The 25,987-nt window shown below is 32.2% G+C and overlaps 1 protein-coding gene across 1 annotated transcript; it reads left to right on the forward strand.

Annotated features, from left to right (window-relative positions):
* The first annotated feature begins 4,019 nt into the window (after window positions 1-4,019).
* LOC148603476 (uncharacterized) lies at window positions 4,020-25,496 on the forward strand. The gene is made up of 12 exons (XM_088552636.1): window positions 4,020-4,174; window positions 7,578-7,646; window positions 10,265-10,334; window positions 11,540-11,682; window positions 12,262-12,362; window positions 12,648-12,734; window positions 13,359-13,463; window positions 14,790-14,870; window positions 15,818-15,961; window positions 16,345-16,536; window positions 19,405-19,627; window positions 20,569-25,496. The coding sequence occupies exons 1-12, from the start codon at window positions 4,066-4,068 to the stop codon at window positions 22,119-22,121; spliced, it is 2,877 nt and encodes a 958-aa protein (XP_088408762.1). The 5' UTR covers window positions 4,020-4,065; the 3' UTR covers window positions 22,122-25,496.
* Window positions 25,497-25,987: the final 491 nt, after the last annotated feature.

Genomic DNA, 25,987 nt, shown 5'->3' on the forward strand with positions numbered 1-25,987 from the left:
TCCAAACTCTGTATTGGTGTTGTCCTCATCACTTCTGTGATTATTCGTAGTGCCTGGTACTGAACTTTGTCTATAAGGTCTAGTGGTTAATTTGTTGTTGCTGTCAATCGTGAGCTAGTCCCCATTTCAAGCTGTGGGTGGACATATCACAGGTAAACTTATCTTGTATTATTTTATTTGCATTTCATTTTGTTCTTGCCAGTTTCCTTATGATGCTCAATTTTCTTCTCGCTTTTGCTTCAGCCGATGTTATATGCTGCTTCCATGCATTTTGTTTTGTCAAATGTAATACACACATATATATATGTCAGTTGGTCTTCAATTTCAAGTTAAGCCGTACTGATTATTGTTCGGGGAAAGTATAACATACCATTGGTCAGTCCATGTCACTACCTTGTCTAAAGCAGTTTTGTGTTCTGTACTTTGCCCTTGTTTTGAATTCCTCTGAGCACCACAGAACAAGATCATTTGCGTAAAGGGAAGCGTGTACGCCTTTTGGTAGTTCCGGTACAAGATCGTTCATATAGAGGATAACTAAAGTGACACTAAATCACTAATTTATATTTTGGTACAGTAACTTCCGGTTACACAGCCCCGTGCAGGTCCGGGTGTCAAAAGAATAGGCCTGCAGCAGCGCTAAGCTTGTCGAAAAAATGCGACCCTACCTATTTCCCTTTTTGCGGCAATCAAAATTTATCGACCCTATTATCCTTGTGTCCCATCCCTTGTTTTCATTTCATCATCATTCATGTTAATTTTATCATCCTTTTCATGTTCATCGCCTGAATATAGCTGAAATATTGCTGCTCGGGCGTTAAACCCCAACAATCAATCAATCCGGTTACACGTTTCGGGATTTTTGAGAACATATTAAAAATCGACTGAATTTTAAAATATCACGTTTTCATCTAATTTTAACTTCAATTGATATAACTCAGAACTTTAGGACCAAGTTTCAGTATAAAATTCCTAATTATAATAGAAAAATCGGCGGTATAGTGATTTGGGTACAGTGTATTAGGTACGGGTACAGGTTACACATTTCGGGGTGTAGGCTAAAAACCACTAATTCCACTTCCCATAGGCTTCTATGCTAATTTCACAATATTCAATGGCTTCTCTGGACTTTACCTTAACTTTAACCTGCAGATGACTATATATCAGCATAATTCTACATATGTCAGCTCACAATCCTCAGAATGGCATCTGGGGTTAGCAGACTTGCAGTGCAGTACTGGTCACCGGAAGTGAAGGGTCTATAAATAGCATGGGAAATCACAGTGTTTTCACAAGATAGGGGTATATTTAAAAATCATTATGGAGATTAGGCTTCACATCACAAGAAGCAAAATGCACCTATAAAATGTACAGAAATGTTTTTCCTTTCAGAAACTGTTTAATTTTTTTAAATAAGATGAGAACTTTTTTCACAGCACTATGAGGAACAGGGGTAATTTCTGCGTAGGACTATTTTTGCGTACGTTCCAAATGCTCATTGGTTGAATTGGTGGTCTGTAACCTGTACCTCTTCTCAGATTTCATTTCTGTTTCGTTTTGTTTCGTTTCTTAGTTTATCAATGCCCAAAGACGATCGACTCCGGGCTCTTACTAAAAGCGCCCGGGTTGCACTTTTATGTTTGAATGACAAACAATGTAATGGTTGCTAAGAAATAATATTTGGTATGATAGAAAGTATTTATTTGTATCTCAATAACCTTTTACAAGACTATCTGTCTATAGGCTAAAAACCACTAATTCCACTTCCCATAGGCTTCTATGCTAATTTCACAATATTCAATGGCTTCTCTGGACTTTACCTTAACTTTAACCTGCAGAGGACTATATATCAGCATGATTCTACATATGTCAGCTCACAATCCTCAGAATGGCATGTGGGGTTAGCAGACTTGCAGTGCAGTACTGGTCACCGGAAGTGAAGGGTTTATAAATAGCATGGGAAATCCCAGTGTTTTCACAAGATAGGGGTATATTTAAAAATCATTATGGAGATTAGGCTTCACATCACAAGAAGCAAAATGCACATATAAAATGTACAGAAATGTTTTTCCTTTCAGAAACTGTTTAAATTTTTTAAATAAGATGAGAACTTTTTTCACAGCACTATGAGGAACAGGGGTAATTTCTGCGTAGGACTATTTTTGCGTACGTTCCAAATGCTCATTGGTTGAATTGGTGGTCTGTAACCTAAAGAGTCACTTTTTGTCTTAGAAAAAATAAATAACTATATAGGTATCTTCCTACACACATACTGAATGCATTTGCAAAGTTTCAGTGAAATGTGACAAGCACTTTTTTAAATATTTGATTTTTAAATGTAGGGTAACCAAGTTGTGAGAGCAAAAAAGTGACAATATTCTACCATACTTAAATGCATTAAATATTTGCAAAGAACTTTTTCTGTTTTTTCAAATAAAAAATATCAATCACAACTTGTTTTTTAACAATATTAATGAAGAAATGGTTTTAAAAGTAATCATTTTCTGAGAAATTGGTCTATTTTAAAAAATTTATTTCTGACATGCCTCCCCCTTTTTCTTGATCACATTTCAAAAATCCTAAATCTTTAAATTTTCACAAAAGGTGATATATTTGGCTTTAAATTTGTAAATACAGTGTTTTCACATTAAAACATGACCAGTAAAGGGCACCTAAAGCAAAAAAAGTGCTCAATAATGGATTTTCCATGTTGCCATAGGGGAATGCTTATATGGCCTTAACCGCAGTAATGAAAGTGAGTTTTTCCTCATTTCTAACCTAATTTTTGCTCAAATCTACACAAAACTTGATTTCAAGTGCTTATTACCACCATATTTAGGTAAATATAGCCCTCAAAGTTTAATATTTGATATTTTTACTAACTTTTCTACACTTTTTACAAGATAGGACATAAAAATCAGCCAAAAAGACCAATTTTCCATAATTTGGACCTATAACTTAAAAAAATGCATATTTTGAAGGATTTTTGTGGTGTATTCCTCTCATGGCAAAGTTAACAAGATCTTCAAGTAGTTTAAAGCTATTTCAAGAAACTTTTCATTTTGCCCTGGCTTCAGCTTAAGGCTAAAAACCACTAATTCCACTTCCCATAGGCTTCTATGCTAATTTCACAATATTCAATGGCTTCTCTGGACTTCACCTTAACTTTAACCTGCAGAGGACTATAATATCAGCATGATTCTACATATGTCAGCTCACAATCCTCAGAATGGCATCTGGGGTTAGCAGACTTGCAGTGCAGTACTGGTCACCGGAAGTGAAGGGTTTATAAATAGCATGGGAAATCCCAGTGTTTTCACAAGATAGGGGTATATTTAAAAATCATTATGGAGATTAGGCTTCACATCACAAGAAGCAAAATGCACCTATAAAATGTACGGAAATGTTTTTCCTTTCAGAAACTGTTTAAATTTTTTAAATAAGATGAGAACTTTTTTCACAGCACTATGAGGAACAGGGGTAATTTCTGCGTAGGACTATTTTTGCGTACGTTCCAAATGCTCATTGGTTGAATTGGTGGTCTGTAACCTATATACCTTCAAATTTCCGCACTCCATCATTATACTGACTACTACATGCCGGTTGCATGCGTGGCTACCGCATAAATTTAAAAAAGAAGTTTCAATATAAGTGATGGAAAATATTAATACAGTGAAAATATTTTTTTTCAATCAAAATTGATTTTGTTTGTTGTTGTTGTTGTTTTTTATGTACATGTCTTGCTGTTCAGAAAATTTGTGACAGAGCAGATGAGGTGATCTGCTCTATAACACTGTCTACTGTATGACTAATCAAGATTTCTAGATTATCTAAGAAAATTTAACACAAAACAAAAAAAAAACAAGTAAATGAATTATAAGAAATTTGTAATATATGATGAATAAAGAGGATTTCCTTTTTCGTTTCGTTTCTCAGTTTACAAGTACTAAAAAGCGAATTTTCGGTGCTATCCGAGATTGGTTTTTTCTATTATGTTTTTATAAAAAGACCGATAACTCCTTGGCGCGTTTCATAATTTACTAACATCCTTGCCAACTTTCTGGTACAATGGCAAATTTTATCGGCAAAAGAGTTAGTTTAGTAACAGAAAGTAGAACATACGAAGGCTATGTGCATCTCCTTGATGTGCAAACTCAACAAATATCATTACAGAAAGGTATTAGCTTGTGCATATTATAGTTGAAAAGATCGACAAATAAATATACACAATTTGAGGACCTGGGTATTTAAAAAGACTTGAGACGTTGAGTTCGAACTTAGTTATAGTTCTAATTAATCTAATTTCTATTCAATATGTTTTATTTTACTAGGAATCAGAAGAATTCAAGACATGCTACTGATTGTACTTAATTGTAGCATTCAGTACTCAATAGACATGCATGACGTTGAAACTGAAATTCAAGATTCCTTGTATAATGGTCTCAGTATCGTATTGATTTTCCCATAGACTTCTATAGTGAAGTGCATATTTTTAGGATTTAAAATAAAATATGTAAATTGATTCAATAAAACTTTCATTTATGTAGCATTTCTTAGGACATGTGAAAAAATAATTTCCCACAAAGAAAATAGGGTGAGTCCACGAAGATTGGACAGAAAAGTAGTCTTGAACTATAAACAGCCATTTTCCCTACTTTCACTTTCGTTTTGCACTCACCAAACCAACCTTTTCAGTGGAACATTTTTATGATATTATGTTAGATTTTCTTTTAAAAAAGTTCTTCATCTTACAGTGTGATGTTTGCTCTATTTTTTAAGTCATTGTTCATATCTTTTGATGAAACATTAGTTTGTAGAGAGGCAAAAAAAGAAAATGCACTATATTTTTATAGCATCCATGTTTTGACGTACACCCGCTCAGGGATATGCAATACGATACTGGTACCTAATGCACATTTATTTCAGTCTGTAAAATGTAACCAATATCATTTAGTTTTCCAATTACAGAACATAGCACTCTATCAATTTCACTTCAATGATTGAATGAGGGTACAGTATCTGAACAGCCCCATGCAAATATACATTGTAATTGTGTTCAGTCATCAATCGCCAATCAGTTTTTGCTTGTCATTGATCCATCAAACTGATCTGTTAAACCGGTAATCGCATCACGTGACCACTGAGCAGTTAACATTTTACAGATTCCTTTAGATTCCTTTGACAAATTTAACACATATTTACTAAATGCCATTGTTTTAAATATCAATTAATTACATACAAGTAGTTTTTAAATTTGTTTTATTTGTAACAAAATACAGTATGTGGATTTAATATCTTAAATTTAAGATAACTTGAATGTGATATTATATTGGTTTTCTTCCAACTGAAGTATTCTAATTTACATGAACCGATCTTCTGTCATTTTACATACATGTAACAAAATTGTGATCAGATTGGTCACTGGTCATCGGTTATCGATCCGTCAAAAAGTAAGGCGGATCGGTTCAAGGACTGTAATTGTTCATACAAATTAATCTAAAGGAGGCATTGGTCCCCTGAAATGGCCATGAAAGGTCCAATACTGGGGTAGCTGAAATAAATGAAAAACCAGATAGTAAAAATGTGGTATAATTGCTTCCTACATTATTTAAATATACATTTGTATATTATAAGTTTTTCATGAAAAAAGTTGTTTATTATGCATATTACAAAATTTTTTAAGTACCCAACTCTTTAGTCTGTAATAATCAATATGGCATTAGAAATACAGTAAGGGTGTAATGATACACTTTTTTGCAAACGATACATACATGTGTATTGCAATACTGTACATGCATTACGATACATATCAGGATACAGCGTTCAGTCTTGCTAGGCCCTGCCATTTTTACATAAACAATGTTGCTTATGTTATTGCGGAAAATAAAGAAAATTAAGATTTGATTTATCAATTCTAAAATCATTAAGTAATCAATTTTGTTTTGTCAAAATATTAATAATACCATCATCCAAGGAAGGAAATACAAGTTTTTTATAGTTACGTCTTCCTACTGAAAATTGTTTGCAGTGTAAGCAGCTCTTATAATGTATGTATCGTGAACCAAACTGTATGTCAAAATATTGTGATTTCTGTACCTATGGTGAATCGTTTTCTGCTTAAAAGACATGTGACTAATTTAAAAAAAAACTGATGCAAAATTGATTATTACTGACAGGCTTTTGGTTATTCAAGGTACCACAATACTGGTATGAGTATTTCTGATATGTCTTTACATACACATGCCGTGTCATGGCTGTTAATTAAGTTTCCAAGAGGCAAATGTACAAGATTTGGCAAAGATTTATGAGAGAACAGAAATCTCACCAGATAAAATTTGTGAACCTCATACAAATTTATGTTTCAGAGCTTCTATATTTTTGTACATATATGTAAATTGGATGTAACTGACGCTCTGTCCCTATAAATGCCTATGAAATTATGCCAGTGTTTTAGTAAACTTGATCTTCAACTTAAAGCAAGAAAATTCAATGGTTTATTGTCAGAAGAGAACTTCTTCCAATTGAAAATGATAAAATAAGTTGTTCACTTGTACCATTTTGTTTTTAGTATGAAAAGAAAATTATCAGGAATTTCTTGTCATTAGAAATTTTGTTCTCATGTTGTCTAACTGCATGAATATTAACAATACATGTACATGTAGAAGAGTGATCATTATCATTCTTCTGAAAGTTTTGGTTGTAAGCAATCTATAAATTAATATATTACATGTATATTTTTACATTCGTGTACTCTTACTTCTTGTGAATGTGAATTCACAAGAATAAGACCTTAAGAACCCCAAAAAATAATAAGTCCTGCTACCCTACCTACCCAATTTTTTGTGCCTACCTTTAAAGTTGAGATTGTTTCCCCATTAAATCAATTTTACATCTAAAATGTTGTTTTGAAAATTAAAATAATATCACTACCTTCCTACCCTTTTATTCCTTACTTGGAAGCAGGAAACAAGACCGTTATTTTATATTTTTTTTGGCCTAACTCCTACTATTATATTTTTTTTTTGGCCTAACTCCCACTTAAACTTTGAGTCAAAGGCATAGGACATGGTTGTTTATAAAGTGTAGACTGCAAACTTTTCAACAGAACCACTAATGCATAAATATAATGATAAAAGGATGAAAATAACTACTGTGAAAATACTTGAATTTGTGGATACCAATTTACATGGATCAGGAAGGAAACTCACATTCGTAGAGTCTTGAATTTGTAGTTTTTAAGTTTTCAGTATACACATCAATGGGAATCAAATTTCGTGGTTTCACCTACCCACGAAAACCATGAAAATTGGTACCCCATGAACAATAGTACTTTCACAGTATTTCTGAACTACAAAAAATTTGATAATAATACCATACAAAAATAGAAAATTCTGACAACTATGCATGATATTGATATACCAGTACCTGCAAGTAGCAAAGTATTTAAAAATTGGTCTTTGGTTTTGAATGCTCTCAACAGTAGAAATTCAGAACTTAAAATAAGCAAAACAAATGAGACTTGGAAACCATATTTTCATGCATACTCGCAGAATTGTCAGTTTATTTGTTTTCTTTTGTAGTTGTAATTGCAGACACAGGCAAGAAGTTAAATGGCCTACAGACATTCTTCCAAGAGGACATTATAGATAGTAAGACCAATTATAATGTGAACATGAATATACATTACTGTCAACACAAATTTTAATTTCTCCACTCTTCATAGTAGAGATATGAGTGGAGTCACAGTGTCTCCACTCTCCACAATGGAGTCACCATTTCAGAAATTGTCTTTTCTTTACTGCTTGTGCATTTATACCAAGGTATATTTAATAGTTCTAGCAGTTTAATGTCATTTCTCAGTTATGGACAGAAAAAAATATTCAGAAGTAATGAAATGGAGATTTTATCCTAGTTTTTACTTAGGTGGAGGACATGAGTAACTGTGCTGTGAAGAGTGGAGGACATAAAAAAACTCCACTGTGAAGAGTGGAGAACATGATTGACTCCACTGTTAAGAGTGGAAAACATGAGTGACTCCACTGTGAAGAGTGGAGAAATTAAAATTTAGGTTGATGGTAGTGTAACTAAGATAATAGAATTTTATTTTAATATTTAAAACTGACTGAAAGAGCTAAAATCTAATACTTCAAGTTAAGTTTCTTTACTAATAATTTTTTTTTGTTCGTTGTTTATTATTTTGCAGAACCAGGAACTAAATTATTCTTTTGGTATGTAATGAAAATATCAGCACTTTCTTATTCTGAAGGAAGGCTTAACCTTAGTTAATACCTTTTGGGGTCTGTTACAACATGGATATGTTATCACATTCTAACAGATATTCAGATTGGTATTATTCTATGTTTAAAAATTCACACTATAGCAAGAATAGGTATGGTGAATATGTCAAAGAGACATGAACCCCAATGGGATGAAAATGTCAGCCCAAGGCTACTCATTGGTCTTCAATGAACAACGAGGAAACCCTCACACCACAAGGCAGGCTGCAGCTATCCCCAAAATATTATTATACACAGGTTCAGCAAGAGTTGCCCCTAAATACTCTGGTAACAATAAAAAAAAACTAAAGGTGAAAACGAATTAAGACATACAGAGGACAGAAATTTCTGACTTTGGACAGAAGCAAAAATGTGGCAGGGTTAAAGTACTTTGGCATGATCACAACCTGTCCCCTTTAAAATCTTGCTTCTGTGGAAAACATATTACGCAATTAAACATCCCTAAAAATCAGTTCAAAAAGGTTTGAGTCCCTTGTTACAACAGAAAAAAAGTAACTGAATATAAATTACACAAATGTATAAACTAAAAACTACTTGCAGTTAACTGACATGTCAGCTCCAGATCTGTTAAAACCCACAAAAAATTATGTGTCCATCGTATGTAAAATCAATCTCAATCTACATTAGTAGGGGCAAAAAATACCTTTTAGTGTACATTGTCATATGGTTCCTCTATTTATAATTTTATAGTTTTATACAACATACGGGGCTGCATACCATTGTACAAGACCTCAATTAAATAAACGTAAGTTTATCCTTTCCAGGCTCATAATGTTCATTGTTGGTAAGAACAGTTGAACCTCGATGTGTTGAACTCGGATTAGTCGAAATCTCAGATAACTCGAACTTAATACAAAGTCCCAGTAAAGCTCCCCTTACTCCTGTACAGTTTTACCTCGGATGAATCGAAACCTCGGATAACTAAAGGTAATCAATCAGTCCCCTTGATAGGACTTCAAGGTTGATTAACCCTGATGTCTCGAAGTCGACTAATTAGTCCGAAAAGTGATTGCAATTGCTTTATTACAAACCATGGTTGAAGTGTGTTTTAACAAGGATTAGCGTGGCTTTTTAAATTAATTTGTTGACCCTCTGATGGATTGATTTGTGTTTTTAATCAATTAAAAATTGTGCGTTAGTGAAAAGAAACAAATTTTAGTAATTGCATGTCGGAATTCACACTAACAGTGATATCGGATATTTTTATATTTTAATAAAAATTTTTAAAAATACAGATAAATTGTAATGGTATCTGATTATTTTATTAAACATCAAACAGACGTAAGTGCATTTCAACGACTATTTTTGTTTCGCTAGTGAAATTTTATGGATGTAATGTAGAGCACATGGTTTGAAGATACTCCTGATTGTGAGTCATACAAAGCAGCATGTTATGAATTTATGACGTTTTCGATGTAAAAAGATAAAAAAGAAAGTTCACTAAAATACTCGGTGCCGTTCAGTATACATGATACTACAACATACAAAAAAATATCTTCTGGTATGTAATTAATGCAAGACATTACGAAGTACTGTGTCAAGTGAAGTACATGCACATGTACAAGCACAACAAATGATGCAAATGCAGGAAACAATCGTCAACCAAACTACTGGTATTTCCGGTTTATCCTCGACCTCAGATTATTCAAACCTCAGATAATTGAACATTTTTGCATGGTCCCTTCGACTTCGACTTAACAAGGTTCGACTGTAGGTAGGTAGGAAATTAATATCATTTTACAATTAAGAATCACCAATGAGACTTACAACAATCAAAATCGGTATTGTATACATCTGTACCTTCTCAAAGATAAAAAAAATGCTGAAAGATGAGCGCAAGGCCATTTTAATCGGTAGGTAGGGAATAGGCAAAGCCTAGCAGGATTACTGATCCGCTTAGAACCAAGAGTGTTTATTACAGATTAATGCAGTCTTTATACATGTGATTTAATATTTGTATCATTTTTCAGTAATTGTTCTGCCAGATGAATGTAAAAAGGTTGAAAGTGATGACAAACTTGTTCAAGGAAAGGAAAAAAGGTATGCTGAATTGTCATTTCTTCCTTTCTTACATGTATGTAACTGATACACTTACATACACCTTGAAGAAGGGTTTAACAGCAGAAATGTCAAAAAGTGGATGTTTTATTATTGTTTAGCTCACCTGGCCAAAGGCCATGTGAGCTATTGCCATCACTTGGCGTCCGTCGTCGTTGTCTGTTGTAGTCGTCTGTCGTCGTCGTTAACAATTATACAAAACTCTTCTACTCTGAAACTACTTGACTAATTAGAACCTAACTTGGTATGAATGTTCCTTGGGGTATCCTGCATAGAACTGGTGTGGGGATATTTGATTTGTCGAAAAACATGGCCGCCGTTACTAAAAATAGCACATAGGGGTCAGACAGTAGTTTTTCACATATATCTCCTAAACAGTTAGGTTTAGCTGAATTCTGACATTGGAGTAAAAGTGTTCAACATGATGAGATCTATCTCAGGTCAAATTTTGGTTTTAATTTGTTAAGCCATGTTGGAGTTATTGCCCTTTTTCAACCATTTTTGCTATTTTTAATGTTATTTCTTTCAAAAATCTTCTCCTCTGACACTACTTGACCAATTAAAACCAAACTTGGTATGAATGTTCCTTGGGGTATACTGCATGGAACTGATGTGGCAATTTTCGATTATTCATAGTTAGGTTTATCCAAATTCTTCCAATAGCTGAAATGATCCATATTATTAGGACTACAAAAGTCTTCAGACTCCTTGTAAGAGTTATTGCCCATGAAAGGGGAAAAATGACTTTTTTTAATAGTTTTCAGTCAATATCTTGAAAATTATGATAGATTAAAAGAAACTTTCAATTGTTGAAAAGATTTTGTAATAGTCATACCAAAGACTTCTTGAGTCAGAATTGTTGGACAACTTCTTGTTCAATTTATTGCCTTTCAAAGGCAAAATTCAACAAGGTGAGCAATTCAGGCTCCTGGGAGCCTCTTGTTTCTTTAATTCATAGCTTTGGCATTTAATAGTTTGTACCTACTTTTCTCTTTACAAACTCTCAACTGTCTGCATTCGGTTTAACTTGAAACTTATTCATGTTTGTTGATTACAAGTTGAGATATTCAAGACATGCAAACTTTTTTTCAATTTTCATGTACCTGCAATATAATTTATATTTCATTTTGTCTTGTATATGTATTTGCATGCATTTATGCTTTTACAACAAATGTTGTTTTTAATAGAGAGAATGGTCCCAGGATACTTTGTAATAAGTATGCCCCAGAACACTTGAGAAGACTCCAAGACTTTGAACAATCGTCACACCTTCTAAGAAATGTTGTAACTGAAGGAGAGAGCATTGCTACTGAAGATACACAGAAACCAGGTAATACAATGATTGTGCCTACACTGTGTACCTTTAGCATTGAGCCTAGTGCAAGATTTTAATAAAAAAAAGTTTTTGGGCCAGTAAATATTCAGTAGAAATGTTCATATTTGTATTGGACATTTGTTAAAATTTCTAATTTGGGTTAGCAGCAGTAGCTGAAAAGGTTTTTGGCCCAGATTGTACTTATACCAAATGGCATCATATAGTTATTTGGTATATGATTGACAGTGCCTCCATATATTTTTTACCAGTATGAACTTCAAAAAGTTTCATTACATGAATTTGAAACTTCATATAGCAGGTGCACATAGTGTGTTCAACTTCTGTATCCAGAATAATAAGAATACAAAACTATCATAGTCAAAAATTTCAAAATAAAATTTGAAAGTATTCTTTGGAGAGATCTGGAGTGATTTCTTTAATAACTAAGTTTTAAAAAAGTACCAATAAGACTTGTTTTTAATGTCCCAATGCTGAAAATTCTTATATAATTGTAGAGCAGGATAAATCAATAATCAAGTAGATGATTTCACTTCTATATTTATTACAGAAAATTTATTGCGATTTATTTTTTAGCAAATAGGAGTTCTGACTATGATTCAAGTAGTGACCAGGAAAACTTGGATTGTGAGGATTGTTTCTATATCTCAAAACTAAATCAAAGATTTCACGATGTTGTAAGTTAGAATGATACTATACATTTTAAACATTTAGCAATATTTCTGTTTTGTGAAGATATTTTAATGCTAGGTATGGAACTACATTTTGAATTTTAATGGTGAAATTTTCCAAACGCAGAGGTTTAATGTCTTTTTTTCATCTAAAACCAGGAATGTATTAATGTCTTCATTTTTAGTAAAAACAGGGAATACTATTGGAGTCTTCATTTTTTCGCAAATGCAGAAAATACATGAATTGAAAATTCTTCATTATATAATTTTGACATAATTATGTGTTGTCAGGTCAACCACTTAAAGGACCAGTCAGAGATTGGAGTATCTTTAAATGGTGTTTGTATTGGAAGGAATGGAAAACTGTCTTTGATACAGGTTGGCACTCTTAAAGGAATTACCTTTTAGTCAGAAAAGCTAACAATTTAGGCTAAATAATAAAAGATTCTCAGACCAGGCCTTAGAACAAAACGTTTCCCAAGTGGATGATTTTATTGTGATTAATTTCTTATTATCCTGATTTATTTATTGAATTATTTTTTTAATCAAGAAAACAACTCTTTTCTTTATTAAGTTATTATACATGTACATGAGAACTAAAATTTGCGGTGAAGACAGACAGATACAATGATAAAATTGTTTGTAATTATGGTTCTGTGTAGGGATAATCAAGCTGAAAAAGAACAATAGAACTATGAATTGGATCAAATTTTTTTTTAAAGAGTATATAAAAGACAGCCTTTTATTAGTAATGATGTAGTACTTAGATGTATGGGCTTAGTATGAGCAGGGACTGTTCAATTGATCAAAGGTAATCTTTCAGGAATGCATGAAATAATCCTGCCATAGGATATCAATCAACAAATCAGTTCATTAATGGTCAAAGCTATAAAGTGATACTTGTATATTAAACAAAAATCACAAAGAATATTCAACACCCTGTACTTTTATAGAAAGTAATCTTATTACAGGATAAAAATATATCTCTGTGTCTTTTTCCAGGTTGCCACAACCAAAGATGTGTTTATATTTGACATTATGACACTAGGGCCAAACTGTTGGGAGCTTGGACTAAAAGCTATATTTGAAGACCCAAGAATCTCTAAGGTAAAATGATGTTGATATTATCTTCAGTGCTTTGAGAATAATAAGTTCCACAAAAATCCATCATTGTCTATGTTTTTATCACAGGTTTTTCACTCTAGAATGGAGAATTATGTATATTGAGACTTGGACGAACTGGTCAATCATTTAAAGCTGCATTAGCTGCCAAAATTGTTCTGTTTTGATTCTACTGAATTTTGCTGATTCAATGAAAAAAGTTCATAGTAATGCCATTGAAGCAATAAATGTCAATGATACCTACAGAATATTGTGAAAACAACGGTTTTTTAATCTGAGAAGATCGATAGGTCTGATCTAATTATTTTTCGCCATTATTTCCGAAGATTGCCGACAGGTCATTCACAAGGGTTAAAAATACTTGAACCTTGGTAAAAAATAAACATAACAGATATCAAGGTAAGCAAACGTCGTTTCATCTATCTCTTGATTAGTTTTCAAATAAATAATGATCATATTTTAGCCACATTATAAATTTCAAAAAGATCCTTGCGTTATTTTCGAACTTTTTTTAAGACTCAAGTCCGTCGGTCTTCCTTGTTGTTGAATAACCACGTTCACTTTGCAATCAGGTTTGTTATTAAAGAAGTGATCCTTACAGCACATGTGCGGATAAAGGTCACCAGAAGTCACATTCATAAGAACTTATCTAGGTTGATTTTTTGTCTTGCATGACAATAAATATATAGACACCTATTTCATGTATTTAAAGCATTTTATTCGTGGATATCAAATGATATTGTACAAGAAAAGTACAATTTAGTAGAAATAATTCAAAGTTAAGGTATATATCAACAGAAACAAAAATTTACAAAAATAACAGCTAATGCAGCTTTAATTTCAGCAAACAATTTCTACCTTTCGTTTTTTTTCTGAGGTTTGTAAAATTTTCAAAGGAGAGACTGATTGTTTAGCCAAGTTTGGAAAGCAACTACATGTATTTCTTCCTATAAATTAAAGTTTAAGTACATGTAGGATTTTAATATGCTGCCTACAAATTTGACAACTTAGGTTGGTGAAATGATGTACTGGTAAATCACTTAATCTGAAAGAAAAATATATATTTAAACGAAAATTATACTGAAAACCTGCCTTAAAACATCTTGGAAGGGTGGGCAAAATCATTGTAGTCTTTGATACAGGTTGATTTTACATAAAATGCACTTCATAGGGATAAATTTATTATAGTCTTTTAAGACATATTTTTTTTTCTGAAATTGGTGGCTGATAAGTCAGGTTTAGTTGTAATTATAGACACCATACACATTGATAGGAGATGGTATTGCTGATTTGCATGAAATATAATTTCAGGTGATGCATGACTGTAGATTCCCTTCTGATATGCTTCACCATCAGTATGATGTCAAACTCATCAATATATTTGATACTCAGGTAAGTGTAATATTAGTTACCATACACATATTAATATTTGCTATTTTGGCTGTTATCAGAAAATCAGAAAATCCCCCCAAAAATACTGCCCAGGAAATTTATATTTAACACCATGTGGTAAGTATTTTTTTTAAACCATGTAAATTGATTCCCACCAATATATCCAGTTGACAGAATCCTCAAAAATAAGCAGCTGTGAATATTGATATGTTCACAGTGCTCAAAACTGTTTTATTTTCACAGATATTTATTTTTGTACTCAAGAATGTCAAGACTAATTAATATCAAGACTACATGCCTATTGTTACAAAGGAAACAAAATTAATGGAAAAATCATAATCTTCAACATAAAAATGTAAGATTTGTGGTAGTTTTTCAGTTAAAAATACTATATGTTCTGTGAAAAATAAAATTTGCCTTTATGTAAATGTTTCCCACATGAGACAGTGTCAGTGGAGGAGAATCTCCAACATGAACTGTTCCAAAGATTAACAGTTATGGAGACAGTGTCAATGGAGGAGAATCTCCAACATGAACTGTTCCAAAGGTTAACGGGTATGGAGACAGTGTCAGTGGAGGAGAATCTCCCACATGAACTGTACCCAAGGTTAACAGGTATGGAGACATTGGGGGAGAATTTCCAACATGAACTGATCCAAATGTTAACAGATATAGAGACAGTGTCAATTGGGGAGAATTTCCCACATTAAATGTTCCAAAGGTTAACATGTATGCTCAAGTAGTTTTTAACTATAACACAGTAAACAGTATTTGCTTCATTATCAATTATACAATTACACATTTTATATATATGAATGTGATTTTGAACAGAGCAACTTCTGGCTGATGATTGTTCTTGCATATATTTCAAAAGTAAAATGCACTTGAAAAAATAAACAACTCAGACTATTTAAAAAAAAAACTCTGAATTTTAAATCTAATTTCAGGTAGCAGATGTGTTTGTTTACAGATTGTATCACCATGGTGATTGGCCTAAATGGGTCAATGGATTATCATGCTCGTTGTATGATCATCTAAATATACCAGCAGATATGACCAATAATCTGAAAGTCAGAGAGAACCTGAAAAAGGTTGGTAATTGACTTAACAGGACAAGATGTTTGTTAATGGGCACAAGTACTTTTGAAATGTTTTTCTGATTACCTGTTTAAATTTCTGTTATCATACTAGTATACTTACACGTGTAAGTTACGTATTTTTTTTTTTTTTTGCTAAAATTTTAAAATAGTGCCTAATAGTGCTTTAAAATTAGATATGGAGCTCTAGCATGAGTTGTTCTGTGTGTTCAGTCTTGGTTAAATATCAATGTTTAGTTAACATATAATTGATGTTTTGGGGTGGCTTCTCATGGTAGCTGAGACATTGTGGTCCACAATGAACATTAAAAAAAAAAATTTCTCTTGCATAGCACTACTAATCGTTTTTAATGTACTATAATTTCTTTTACTTCTAGGAGGACCAGGAAGTTTGGCTGACTCGACCTTTACCAAAGAACCTCCTGAAGATTGCAGTGAAGGAGGTGGTTCACTTGTTACAGCTACGTCACGTCCTTAGTGAGAAGATGATGGGAGAGTATATAGCTGGTGTTGATGTCTATCTGTCCTATGTCAGGGAAGCCTCTAAAGAAGATGTCAAGAAATATCAGGTATTTAGATAGAGATTACTGTGTGATCATCTTCTAGAGATTTATTTCTCACTGGCACAATGTAAGCCAGACATACATAATGATGTAAGATGATTGATAATAATATGTTTAATCTATTTTATTTATGCTATAGTTGATGTTCATAGCAACAATGGCACATACATGTACCATGTGCATCCTTGGTTTCCAACAATAATTACTATTCTTTTTATTGTTTAGAAAAAGTCGGTTGGATCAAAGGATTGTACCACACATTATTAATAGTTTTATGTAATGGCTTACAGAGAAATAATACCTTTACCGCCAAAATTGCAACATATGATAATATGTTCTTCACTTCACATTGAAATCATGTGGTCATGTGATTTTCATATGATAATACTGTGAAAGCACTTTATTCATGGATTTTAATTTTCATGGATCAGAGAAGAAAGTCAAGTTTGTAGACTCCTGAAATCGATGTTTTGAAGTTTTCAGGATACACATCAATGTGAATCTCCTATTCATTGGGAACCAAATTTCATTGTTTGATTATCATGAAATTTGATATCCCATGAACAATAGTACTTTCACAGTATGCTATGATCATATGTACAGATGACATGAAATATGTATGATAATTATATAGGGCTTTGTACATGTACATGTGATACTGTAAACCGACTTATTTTCGTGACTACTTTTTTTTGCGTTTTTGGCTAATTCCTGAAGATTTATTTTCACGTTTTTAATATAATAATTGCTTGAACATATAAAGATTTGCAAAAAGTCGCGAAAATAAATCGCTTGTGAAAAATAAGTTTTACAGTACCATATTTTGCAATTTATATGTTTATGATGTGTGGCATTTTTGGCTGTGTAGTGGATTAAAAAATCTTTTTAAATGTATAACAGTCATTATTGTAAAAATGAACCTTATTTTCATGTTTGTACAATATGAAACTAATGTGGTCTTCTGCACAGAAGAAAAAAAATTCATCCCAATGAAACAAGTATGCTAATATGAAATTTAGAGCAAAATAGCTTTAATGTCTGTTCCATCGACAACTTCAGGTAATACATCCTAAATTGGACTGCTCAATTAATCATTGTATCCACTTGTATTCAATACATTGATTTGTCATGTTTTAATGCAACTTCAAGGTATTAATGTAAACTTTTATTATTAAAATAATTATATGGAACAGCAGATTTGCCTACCCTTAGGATTTTTGGTGTAAGCCTCACCATTTTTAAGGCCAACTTATGCCCTTACAAATGTTGTCAAATTCCTTACAGTTCGGCAAATTTTTTGATTCAGGAATTTTTTTGGGGGCCTTTTCCATCTTTTTATATGACTTTTGAACTATTGTACCAACAGTCAACAGGTTTATTCTGAAATGTGTAATGTGTACCCTTACAAACTTTTCTCTTTTTATTTTGTGATAATTCCAGTTGAAAATTAGTATACATTTGCAGAATATGATTGCTTGACTAGAATCAATGGTTTTTTTAAAATGTTTTTGAGAAAATTTGATTTTTATTCGATTTTCAGTTTTTGAAACTCCCTAAATCAAAGTCTTATATTTTTGTTACCTGTTCAATTTTATTTCACATTAGAAAACCACAATGTTATCAAAATATTTAAGAGAGATAAATGGAAACTGCATCAGATTCTACTTTTCATTGTATCCATTCTTTGCTGATCCAAGGAATCATACTAGGTATGGTATGGAATTCTATCTCTGACAGTTCTTTTTTTTTTTAATATCAAATCTTTCAAAACATTATCCAGAGTCTTAAAGCAAAGTTTTGACATCTGCATGCTTTTAGAAAATGTAAAATTTGAGGACATTTGAGAACATAAAATCAACTGATTTTGAAAATATCATAAATGTATTAAATAAAACCTGTTCTAACTTAAGTTGATTTAAATCATCATTCAGAACTTTTGGATCAAATTTCAGAATAAAATTTCTAATTATAGTGGAAAAATTGCCATTATAGTGATTTGGGTACCGGAAATTTGGTATGGGTGCAGGTTACATATTTTGGGGTGTACCTTAAAACTTTGGACAAAAACTATATTTAAATGTGTATTACTGTAAACACAAAGTTCAATTTTGTCACTCTCTACATCAGAGATATTAAAATGATTCTGGCAGTTTTAATAATAACATTTCTTAGTTATGGACAAAAAAAAATATTGAAAAGTAATGAAGCAATTTTATCTGAGGACATGAGTAACTCCACTGTGCAGAGTAAAGAAATTAAAATTTCAGTTGACAGTAGTGTAGTTGTAAAGATAATAGTGATGCTCTAGCCAGGAAATTGCTTAAAACGTGATAAAAATTACATTTATATTCATTTTATTGATATTCATCCACAATATTCATGGTTTCTGTCCATAAAATTCAGCTTTTTGCGACAACAAATTAAACATGTTTTTTTTTTTTTATTCAGATTACTTTTTTGAGGTACACCTTTATTTTCAAAAGTAAAGGGTAGGCAAGTCAGGAGCAGATTTTAGAATAATCAGCACCTGTTTGAACATAGCCAATTTTCACTGAAACAGTAACAATGCAGACTATTTGATTTAATGAAGAAATTAGGTACATCATTCTAAATATTAATAAATTAATTTGAGATAAATACTGTAATCTGATTGGTTAAAATAATTTTGTTATATCTCAGTGGATAAAAAAAATACTGACACATCCCTATTCAGTAAAATTCAGAGCTACTTTTCTCATGTTTAAAGACAAAAAATATGTTTTATAATTAATTTATAAAAATTTTTATTTTTCAATAGACAAAATTTTTATTATTGCCAATTCTTAATTAGCTGTAAGAGATGTAAACACTAGATTTATTTTGTTACTTTTATAGATGAACAATCACAAACTTCCAGTGCCGTTTGAGAATTTATCAGGACTGCTTGTGAACAGAGATAGCCATAGATATAATCGCCACAGATACAACCGGGGACCATCTGTAGATCATGACTATAATAAAGACTCAGTCTCAGGTTTCCGGGAAAACTGTCGAGGATTTGTAGGGACTGATATCAAATACAGTAACTCATCTATCTGGCATCAGAATTGTGCATCAGGTATTGTTTATAAAATTCAATTTCCATTGATGAGATGAAGAAATCTTAAATTCTTTCAAATTAGTGTAAAGGCATCCAGTTTTTCCTATTAGTGAATTAAGAACTAATTAAGTACCATTCTGTGTAAGAATCAGGCCATGAATGGCATATCATTTTTCTCTATTTGGCCTTTTTTGCCTCGAAGATATTCAATGCATCTAGAAAACAACTGAAAAGCTATTTAGAATTATTCTGAGCCATCTCTGACTTATATTCTGACTACTTATATAGGGAAATATGCAGGAAAATTTTCCAGCCATTTTTCGGTTGTGCATTTCAACTAAATTTGATCTATCAATATCTTAAAGAGGCGAACTTTACAAACACTTTTATAGTGATTTCTGGAGGTTATAAGGTATGGATAATGCAATATAATCTCTGCATTTTTTTTTCTTCATGTTTCATATCTTATATACATTTTGCCTGATTCTTGGATGGAGTAGTATTTGAAGTAATGAAGGAGATAGGAAATGATTGGTTATTAATTGAATTGGTGGAAAATATTTTTCAATATAATGATGGACTGTATTATCAGCTTGCCACCCACTTCTTTATGTGCATGATTCTTAGATTGACCTGTACACATTATCTGTACAGTCAAGCCTCCCACTTCCTTATTTGCATTATTCTTAGATTGACATGTACATACTATCTGTATAGTCAAGTGTATGGTTTTGATATTTTATTTATACAGTGTTTAATTTGCACTAAAGATGTCATCATGTCTATATAAGGAAACTCATAGAATTTTAACAAATCACTTAGTAGTAAAGAGTCTGATATGGATTTTGTCATGTCTTAATCAATGGATATCACTATATTTCAAAGTAACTGATATCAAGTTGGAAAAATAAATTTTGATATTGAAATTTAATCCTGAATGTCATTTCTGTTTCTTACAGATGCAGGTTTCAAGGCAAACCACAAATCTCCTGCCAAGCTGTCAGAGGATATTACTAGACTGGAAAAAGATAAAGGATTTATGTCAGAACCAAACTCTTTAGAGAGAAAATCACCTGTCATGTTTTCAGAGCCCGAATACACTGATAGAAAATCATCACCCAAGTTGTCAGAGTTTGAAATGACTGATATAAAGTCATTGGGCTCTTTGCCTGAACCTGATTCAAAAGGGAGAAAATCCTTACTTAACACTCCCCTGTCACAGCTTGAGGAACTGAGAAAATCTCTTCTAAGCCAGGGAATTCAATCACATGACAATACATCAGCCAATCATAACCACGAAAGACATCAAACCAATCAAATTTCTTCAAACAACTTAGAATTTAACTGTGTAAATCAGGCTACGCTGAATGATGGTGGAAAATCAAACTCTTCATCAGAAAAATATATGTCACTTGGACAGTTAATAAGGTCAAAGATCAAATATTCTGACTCAGATTCTGACCTTGACCTTGTTCCTGCTGGGAGAATGATGACTGCAGGGAAACTTCACAAGTTGAGGGATAAACGAAGAAACCAGATTGATCAAATGGGCAATACAATTGGGCAGCAGAAAAATAATGGAGAATTTAATAATTCATTTTCACCTTCAAGTTCAAGGATGAATACATCACTAACCTCACATGCTCAGTCACCTCATTCACAGAATGTATCTTTTCATGAGAATTATGTGACTGCTCCTTCTACTCCAAGTCTTAACCAGTCTGGACTGAAAACTTACTACAAATCACCTAGTGTCTCATCTCCATTTTCACCGGAAGTTGAGAATTTTAACACTGCACCAACCACCCCAGCCATGGCTAATTTAACTACCAGCCAGCAAATTCAAGGAGGGAATAATTGGTCTTTTGCTTATGAAACAGATTCTTCTGGTTTTGAATCTCAATTACTGTCAAAAGACCTTGCAACCAAGTTGAAATCTGGCACTCAGCTTAGTCCTCAAATGTCATCAGATAGTGACTGCCCTACATTATTTAGTTTTAATCATAGTACCGAAGCTTCAATAAGATATAATCTGTCACCGCAGAAAAATGTCTATTCTGAAAGATCACCAAAAGCTTCACCACTTGGCAAGGGAGTAAACTCATTAAATTCATCAGAGTCTGCAAGTAATGGCAGTTCACCAAATTCTTCACTTCCTTCTGATGGGGAATCAAAATCATTACTGAAATTGGAGTCAGATTCACCAGTTTTCTGTTTAAACAGACCTTACTCTTCACCAAACATGCAAAACAAGTCTAGTCATTTGGAATCACCCATAAGTTCTCAGGCTAAACCACTAGTGTTCAATATAAACAATAATTCTAGGTGCTCACCAATTAATAGGCAATATACTTCTAGTCTATCTAAAGTACCTCAGGAAAAAGAGACAGTTAATAGAGGTGTAACATCCCTAAAACCAACCACGTCAAATCGGCTCAAGTCTACAACCAGTAAATTAGAAAGGTTGAAAATTCTCAAGGAAGCTGCCAAAAAGAAAAGTCCCAAATCTTAATTGGTTACAATCTTTTATATGAACTGCAATGTAGCAGAGGAGATTATATTTCCTGTTTTAGGTTGATATTATAATTATGCATAATTTTTTAGTTTGTTTACGTCAATTTTGGTGCATTTTTTTACTATGTTTATTATTCTTTATTTTAAATGATCATCCGAAAAAATTTGAATAATTTGTTAGTAATCAACAATATCTGGCATCAATGTTATGATTGATTGACTGATACATGGCCTGACTTTATAAATCTTGCAACTGAGTTTTTGAAAGCTTCTGTCTTGTATGGCAGATAAGAGGTGTGTAGTGTGCAGATACTCCAATGGCTATGCAATCAATTGTTTGATGTGTGAATTAATGAAAATGGAAGATGGTCATGCACACGTATGTGCACATGTCTGTTGGCATTTTTCAATGTCTTGAGAATATACTTATTGAGTGAAGTTTAAGCTTAGGCTGAGAAATACTTTTTTCAAAATCTATTAATTGCTGGAAAATTTGTCAACATTTTTTGTTTTGTTTTTGTTTTTTTTTTCACATTGTAAATTTATGATTTCAGCATTTGACCGGCACCTTGTTATATTTGGGATCAAAATACTACTATAAATTTACATACTAGCATTTTGGTCAGAAAGTTTTTTTTTATAATTCAGTACAAATAAGTCATCCAGAACAATTTTGACATGTTCTGGAAAATATTTTAAATTTTAACCCAGATCTTAACACACATTGGCTTTGAATGATTCCCCCTTTTTTTTCAGTAAATAAGTCATGAGAAGATGTGTTGGGATAAGAGTATAAGAATCAGCAGCTTTTACTCAGATTCTCTATTATGGCTGAAAGATGGGTTTTTACACACATTTTGAGGTAACAAGTTTTTAGCTTAGCATAATCCTTAATTTTTTAGTTTACATGTAGGGAAAATTGAATATTGCTGATTAGCAACATTTCTCTTTTCAAAAAATTGTCAGATAAAAAAAATAATTTTGAGGCACCCTTTGTGACAAATATGCCTTCGTGCTAACTTGTTTTCAGGGATTGTCATATTTTTATATTGGAATGAACTGGTATGTATATTTAGCTTTCCTTAGATACAACTTTTTAGCTCACTTGGCGGCGTCGTCATCATTGTTCGTCGTCTTTAACAATTTTTCAAAACTCTTCTCCTCTGAAACTACTTGACCAATTTGAACCAAACTTAGTATGAATGTTCCTTGGGGTATCCTGCATAGAGCTGATGTGGGGATTTTTGATCTGTCGAAAAACATGGCCACTGTTACTAAAAATAGAATGTAGGGGTCAGACAGTAGTTTTTCGCATATATCTCCAAAACTATTAGGTTTAGCCAAATTCTGGCGGGGCAAATTGTTTAGCATGATAAGATCTATCTGCGGTCAAATTGTGGTTGTAATCTGTTAAGCCATGTTGAAGTTATTGCCCTTTTTCAATGATTTTGTAATTGAAAACATTTGTAATGTTATTTCTTTCAAAAATCTTCTCCTCTGACACTACTTAACTAATTGAAACCAAACTTGGTATGATTGATTCTTGGGATATCCTGCATAGAACTGACGTGGAGATTTTTGATTTGTCAACAAACATGGCCACTGTTACTAAAAATAGAACATAGGGGTCAGACAGTAGTTTTTTGCATATATTTCCTAACCCATTAGGTGTAGCCGAATTCTGACATGGGATAAAATTATTCAATATGAACAGATATATCTGTGGTCTAATTTTGGTGAAAATTTGTTGATCCATGTTGGAGTTATTACCCTTTTTGGACGTTTTTTGCAGTTTTTAATGTTCTTATTTTTAAAAAATCTCCTCAGAAACTACTTTACAGAATTCAATGAAAGTTGATATTTTTGTTTTAAAGGGCATCCTTAACAAAATGATCATTTGGATTTTTGATCTGTTATAAAACATGGTAGCTGTTACTAAAAATTGAACATTGGGGTCAGACGGCAGATTTTTGCATATATCTCCAAAACGGTTAGGTTTAACCAAAATCTGACGGGGTAAAATTATTCAGCATGAAGAGATCTATCTGTGGTCAAAATTTGGTGAAAATTTGTTGACCCATCTTTGAGTTATTGCCCTTTTTGGACGTTTTTTTTCTGTTCATGATGTTATTACTTTAAAAAAAAACCTTCACAGAAACTGCTCTATAGAATTCAATGAAAGTTTACAAATGTGTCCAATGAATCAAATGGAGTCAAAATTGTCTGACAACTCCTTGTTAGAGTTATTGCCCTTAAAAGGCAAAAATTTAACCAGGTGAGCGATTCAGACCCCTGGGAACCTCTTGTTTTCATATAGTGAAGGAAAATTGGCACTTGTTTAATGTAATGGCTTGAAGTGGTCAGCCTTATGTTCAATTAGCATTAATAGGTTTGATGACATTAAATGTGTATTAGATGTTTATTCAGTTTACCACAGAATTATACGCCAAAAACGACCAAGAAATAAGAATTTTCTGGTTTGTTGTCAATAATAGTGACATAAACATAATTGTAATGGATTCCTGTGTAATTTAAAAATATAATGAATGTTCACCTTTTTGGCCTTAACAGTTATAAAACTGTACAATGTGGAGCATTTTATGATATTTTTTATACTGAAAGAATCCTGTATATTAATATGATGTGCTTCAAAGATCTTTAGACCACAGTTGTGGTAAAACTTTGATCAATATATGACCAATGTCATAGATTACGTTTACCTGATTTTACAGAAGTCACAACAGAAATTTGCTCCATTACAATTTCCATTTTGTATTTTAATAAAGAAGAAATTAGTTATATTAGAATGGAAATAAATGATGGAAATCCATTATATTGTTGTTTTACCACAGGCTGGCCATTTATGTTGATATTTAACCTCTCCCTATGTCTCAGGTTAAAAAATGTGATAAAAAATGCTAAAAATGGAGTTTCTGTTTCTTAAATGATCCTCGTGTCTATTCAATTACCATATTTTCCATTTCTGGAGGGTTTTTTTTCTAAATAATTGGGAATGTTTTTGATTCTTGAGGATAGATGTAAGAATAAAAATGACATTTAAGCAAAAGTTTTCAATATTTATAACAATTTGATAGACAAATTTTTTTTTTCTTCATAATTTTGGCTTGAGTTAAGAGATATTGCCAATGGCATTTAAACAAATGAATGTTGGGATGTGATAAGTGATAATGAGGTTGAACTCTTTTTACCTGTACATGTAGTATTTACTGATGGGTGCTCAACCTATGAAATAGAAATTATCTGATATTTTCAAATATTGATACGTTTGGGTTTTTTTTTGTCAGTTACAATTAGTTAACTCTGGTGTATTTTGAATGAAATATGTTAAGTTACAATAAAAGTTTTGATAATCTCTAGTCTTCATTCATTTCATAATTGATCATACATGTAACTTAAACACCATGCCTGTATATTTCATGAGGATAAAATTAAATAATGAATATCTGAATACTGTGTTGACAACTTCAAACAAGTTCTATTCATACATGTATTTATTTTAATGAAAACCAGGATGAGGGCAATGTTAAAAAATCAAGCGCCTTACACTATAAACTTGAGACGGATACATCTGAAAATATAGGAATAGAAACGTACAGAAATACCATAAATGCATATAAATTAAACCAAACCTGAGTAACTTACAACTATGAGCTTAAATCAGTGGAATGAAATAACCTTAGGGAGCTAACTCGAACCAAAAATTAAGGTGCTATATAGACAGAAAGTATCCAACTACATCCCACCACTATGATAAAGTGTTGCCCCTTAACTTTTAATCGATTTCATCAAAGCTTTAATGGTTACCAAAACTTCATCAGTTACAACAAAGAAATATGATTTTAT

The sequence above is a fragment of the Perna viridis genome, chromosome 11, assembly GCF_037379345.1.
Source record: "Perna viridis isolate PV_CMFRI_1.1 ecotype Kerala chromosome 11, ASM3737934v1, whole genome shotgun sequence".
Taxonomy (NCBI): domain Eukaryota; kingdom Metazoa; phylum Mollusca; class Bivalvia; order Mytilida; family Mytilidae; genus Perna; species Perna viridis.

Excerpts from the sequence above, each read along its gene's own strand:
- LOC148603476 (XM_088552636.1), top strand. The coding sequence starts at position 4,066 with ATGGCAAATTTTATCGGCAAAAGAGTTAGTTTAGTAACAGAAAGTAGA. Across the intron at positions 13,464-14,789 it reads AAGACCCAAGAATCTCTAAG|GTGATGCATGACTGTAGATT; the intron begins GTAAAATGATGT and ends ATATAATTTCAG. Across the intron at positions 16,537-19,404 it reads AAGATGTCAAGAAATATCAG|ATGAACAATCACAAACTTCC; the intron begins GTATTTAGATAG and ends TTACTTTTATAG.